This window comes from Octodon degus, unplaced genomic scaffold, assembly GCF_000260255.1.
Source record: "Octodon degus isolate 3935 unplaced genomic scaffold, OctDeg1.0 scaffold00017, whole genome shotgun sequence".
Taxonomy (NCBI): domain Eukaryota; kingdom Metazoa; phylum Chordata; class Mammalia; order Rodentia; family Octodontidae; genus Octodon; species Octodon degus.
In genome coordinates this window covers 13627916-13632933 of record NW_004524593.1, presented here as the reverse complement: position 1 = coordinate 13632933, position 5018 = coordinate 13627916, and the positions used below count along the sequence as shown (strand labels likewise).

The 5018-nt window shown below is 55.1% G+C and overlaps 1 protein-coding gene across 3 annotated transcripts in view; it reads left to right on the top strand.

Moving 5' to 3' along the window:
- Positions 1 to 3502, top strand: part of Psen2 (presenilin 2) — a 21662-nt gene extending 18160 nt beyond the window's left edge. For 2 of the 3 annotated variants that reach the window (XM_004626840.2, XM_023710283.1), the window contains exons 8-11: positions 879 to 962; positions 1284 to 1385; positions 2281 to 2399; positions 3244 to 3502. In XM_004626840.2, coding sequence (XP_004626897.1) covers positions 879 to 962; positions 1284 to 1385; positions 2281 to 2399; positions 3244 to 3399 — 461 coding nt within the window. In that variant the 3' untranslated portion in view covers positions 3400 to 3502. The remainder of the gene's footprint in view (positions 1 to 878; positions 963 to 1283; positions 1386 to 2280; positions 2400 to 3243) is intronic. The other variant, XM_004626841.2, reaches the window with a different exon arrangement.
- Positions 3503 to 5018: the final 1516 nt, after the last annotated feature.

The following is a 5018-nucleotide window of genomic DNA, read 5'->3' as shown; positions in this document are numbered from 1 at the left end:
CCCTGATGCTTTGCCAAGCTTGTTCTAAGTAGGTGCCTTAGACCACTGAGCCATCTCTCCAGCCCCTTTGTAGTGTGTTTTGAAGTCAAGTATTAGGGTGCCGCTGGCATTTAAGTCAGGATCGGTTTGGCTAGTCTGGGTCTTTTGTGGTCCCATATGAATTTAGGATTTTTTTTCTATCTTATTTTGATTTTTGATATGGGTTTCATATGTTTAATGGGTACTGAGTTTTGGTTTTGTAAGATGGAAAAGTGTGATTTTGTTTTTTTGTTGTTGTTTTGAGATAGGGTCTCACTGTGCAGCCCAGGCTGGCCTTGAATTCACAGTGATCTTCCTGCCTCAGCTTCCGGAGTGCTGGGATTACAGGCATGTACCACCACCACCAGCTGGAACAGTGTGATCTTTACACAACAGTGTGAATACCCTACTGAGGTGTATGCTGAGAAATGGATAAGATCGCTGGGAGTCGTGGTGCATGTTTGCATCCCAGCTACTCAGGAGGCTGAGACAGGAGGATTTCAGTTCCAGGCCGCCTTGGGCAACTCAGCAAGATCCCATCTAGAAAGAAAGAAAAAAAGGAAGGAAGACAGGCAGGCGATACAGCTCAGCCCTCCTTGGGTTCAATCCCTAGTACCATAAAATAAAGCAAAGCCGAGACAGATAAGGCAATACATTGTATGTGTTTTTAAACACAGTTTTTAAAGTGACTTTACCAAACTGCTTGCCCTCACTGTCGTCATTCACTGCCGTACTGATTTGTGAGAACAACGAGAAAGAATGGTGCCCTCACCTGGATCTAGAGCCAGGGCCGCAGGAGCGGGCGGGGTCCTCAGGCCTCTGTGGGTTGTGCTGAAGTGTGGCTCCGCCTCCTTCCCCAGCTGCCATGGTGTGGACGGTGGGCATGGCCAAGCTGGACCCGTCCTCACAGGGTGCCCTGCAGCTTCCCTACGACCCAGAGATGGGTGAGTATTGGGGTCACAGCCTCTCATCCCTGGGGTCGCCTGCGTTCCCCTCAGCCTGTCTTTGGGAGGTGGAGGCACAAGTCACCTGATAGGCTTCCACACACACAGTGGGACTGAGTGGGGGTTGACAGTCACCTTGCGCCTGGCTTCTGTGATTCAGCTCCATCTGGGCAGCTGGTGGCTGGGGACAAGGACACCTCGGGGTCTGGTGCCATCCTGGGTAGGACCATCTTGTTCCCAGGGAGCCCACTGACCAGCATCTATCTCTCCCTTGCCCCTTCCTCTTCATGCTGACGGCGGCCTCCTCTTCCTGACACCCAGAAGAAGACTCCTACGACAGCTTTGGGGAACCCTCATACCCCGACGTCTTTGAGCCCACCTTGCCTGGCTATCCTGGGGAGGAGCTGGAGGAAGAGGAGGAAAGTAAGGTGTCCATGTTCAGGGGGTCGGGGTGGAGTGGGGCTCCCCCAAGTCTAGGTGGAATAGGAGGAGCCCTGCCCCAACCAGTCCATGTCATCAAGGCTGTGGCCCAAGAGGACAGCCAGGCGGGTACAGGACCAAGCTGAAGTCAGAGGTGTGCACAGAGGGAGGGTGCTGGGAGAGGACCACGGAAGACCTGGGGCACAGTCTCCCCTGTCCTGTACAAGGCGTGGGTCTGGGGCCTCTGTACTCCCAGCCTGACCTGGAGGCGACCCCAGGCTCCTCTGAGTGCTGGCTGAGGAGCAAGCGGGGTAGGGAGAGCAGAGAGCAAGTGGATGGCTGAGGCAGGCAGGGGACCTGCCAGAGTTGGCGGGGCATGGGCAGAGGCCCTGTGGCACTTCTCTGTCCTGAGCCAAGCTGGCCTGCTTCCTCAGTGGTGCTGGGCTATAAAAAGTGAACTGGAAAGCCTCAGAGCCCCAGTTTCCTTCCCAGGAAGGATGAATGAACAAGCAGTTCTGTTTTCTTACTTTATGGAAAAGGGCCTCTAGAAAGCCCCTGTCCCATAAGTATCCATGTTCTTGAAAGGAGTGAAATTAAGTTTCCGGAAGAATATCTGTAATTCCCTTGGTGTGAAGTCCCCAGTGCCCTGCCCGGGGCAGCCAGGTTTATTTGCTCTTCACCTAGCCCCAGGCCCAGCTGGCTTTCCCCAAGAGTGGCTGCTGGTGTGTCTCTGCCCAGGCCCAGTCTCCTCTGCCCCATGCATGGCTGCCCCAGAATCCCAGCTACCCCTTGGTCCCTCGTGCTCTTTGCAGGAGGCGGGGCTTCCTGCCTGGTGTCTCTGTCCTTCACCTCCTGCTTTCTCCTGATACTGACCAGACCCCTGTCCCTCCCCACACAGGGGGTGTGAAGCTTGGCCTGGGTGACTTCATCTTCTACAGTGTGCTGGTGGGCAAGGCGGCGGCCACGGGCAATGGGGACTGGAATACCACGCTGGCCTGCTTCGTGGCCATACTCATCGTGAGTGGGGGGTCGCCCTCTGAGTATGCTCCGGTTATCTTTTGAGGGGATTGATGGGCCCCCCAGGAAGCCCTGAGGGGTGTGTGGTTGCCAACAAGAGGCTTCTTGCCTGTGGGACAGCATAAGGGAGGTGACCTTGGTGCCCAAGGCGTGGCCCCAGGGCTCTGTGGGTTTGTCCCATGATCTGTGATGCCTCTGTGAACTGCAAAGATTTAGAGGAAAGATAGTTTCAGGGCTGTGGACCAGAGCGGAAAGGACACCTGTCCTACAGCACAGCTGCTGATATCCTCCAGGCCTCGGGGGCACCGAAGTCCTGAGTCCCAGTCTCCTGGGGCTCAGGTGGGTCTACACCCTGAGCTGTCACTTTGGAGAGCCTTCTTTTAGAGGAGAAGAGATGGAACCTCACCACACTGCACACACTCCTGTCCTGTCCCCTCAGACACACTGGGTGTTGTGGTGCAGGGCTTGTGATTAAGGGCTGTGTTCCTGGGTGTCGGGGAGGGCGTCACCCCAGGGTCCCCTCTGGCCTATCTCACCTCAGCCCCACTGTCCCCAAATGCAGGAAGGCACTCTGGCTTCCCATCTCCACCTTAGATGCAGGCAGGGGCAGGAAGGGCCATGAGGGGACAGGTTACACGGTACCTTAGGTTTCCTTAGTGCTGGCTACTGAGATCCTCACTAGTGTTTTAATCAAGGCATTTTGTCTCACTGTCCCTTTGGATGTCATTGCTGTCCCCAGAAGGGGCAGACGCACTGTGACCGGATAGGAGTCAGGTCCTGGTGCGTCTACAGTGCTGCCTGTCCACACTGTGGTCACTGCCATCCCACACTTGGCGTCCCACAGGGCTTGTGTCTCACGCTTCTGCTGCTCGCGGTGTTCAAGAAAGCGCTGCCCGCGCTCCCCATCTCCATCACCTTCGGGCTCATCTTCTACTTCTCCACTGACAACCTGGTGAGGCCCTTCATGGACACCTTGGCCTCCCATCAGCTCTACATCTGACGGGAATGCTGCACAGGACCCCGCTGTGTAGTTTACACTCTAGTGCCATATATTTTTAAGACTTTCCTTACAGAAATAAAAAGATACTGTGTTTACTTCGTGACATGAAAGCAGAAGCCGCTTTTTGGTGCTAGCTGTTTGTCACCAGACTGCCTCACCGTGGATGAGCCTTGTGCCACTGACAGGACATAGCAGGCTCATCCACGTGAACAGAGAAGGCCGCAGGGTGTGTGGGCCTGCAGGACGCTGGTCCCTCCCACCTGGGACAAGGGCACCAGAGGGAGGTGTTCTGCAGCACCCAGGGTCGGCGTTCAGGAGCAGCCCAGGCACCACTGGCTTGGCCAGAGAAAAGCCAAGTCCCTGTCAGGAGTATGTCCAGTGCTTTCTCTGTGGTTTCCTTGTTACCTTATTCCCTTTAGAAGCCGAGTCCTGTTCCTCCTCCTGGAGTGGGGCTTAATGTGAACATGAGTAAAGCGATGCCTCCTGTTCCATGCTGGCATTGGGTCAGCGTAGAGGAGCTGCCCCTCCGTGTGACTCCAGACACAGAAGGGGTGACTGCCCTATTGGGAAGGGGAGAGGCTTTGACACCTTGCCTTCTCCCTTTATAGTTCAGGCCTGGCTTGAACTCACTGTGGAGCCCACGCTGGTCTCAGACTCACAGTGATCCTGCTGCCTCAGCCTCCCAAGTGCTGGCATTACAGGTGTGCACCACCACCTCTGGCTCCCTCATTTTTGGCCAGTTTCCTAGGCTGAGGGGAGCAGAGGGGCTCCGGAGGCTTGATGTCCAGGGCTGTGTGTTTTGAGCTGCAAGCAGAGCCGAGCCGATCCTTCCCTGCCTGTTGGAGGAGGAGGAGGAGCAGGAACAGCCTGGAGCTAGGAAGCCAGGAGGTGGCTGCACACTGCTGGGTGTGAGGCGGCAGCTCCAGGGCTGGCAGCCAGAATCTGGCTGATGCTGAGAATCGGAGGCCAGGAGTGGTGGTATTGGTCATAAAGTCCAAGCGGAGCATCTAGAGGACGAAGATGGTCCTGGATGGTGAAAACTCTCTGGAGGGCGAGGACAAGCTGTGAACAGGCCCCAGAATACAGTGACCGTGCAGTGCTGTTTAGAGAGGTGGGCTTCGAGTGGGGTTCCTGCAGCTTCCATCAGATGTTCTGATTTTCACAGCTGGAGGTGGGCTTTTTGAAAGGCCTGGCCAGGGGCTTTTTTGGGAGGGAAAAGCAAAAGTGCAGGCCCTGTGTGCAGGCAGAATGGGGACCCTGAAGAAGGCCCAGTGGCGAAGGCTTCAGTGTGAAGACTCGGAACACAAGTGTGTGCAAAAGCCCAGTGGAGGAAAAGAAAGATCCCCAAGGAGTTTCAGCTTTGAGGATCAGGGGTGCAGGGAGATGGGGGAACCCAGGATATCAGCTGAAAAAAAAATGAAACATGGGAGACATTTAATGGAACTCAAACATGATGACACAAGCAGAAACTGCACATCCGCAAGTCTTCCCATGTAACCAGTCAGCTCCTTTAATGCCTTTCCATAGTTGCTGCAGATTTGTTCAGAATAAAACTTTTGGATTCTGTTTGTGACCCAGCAATCCTGTTGCGTTCCTCAGCTTCTATTCTTAGGCAGAGT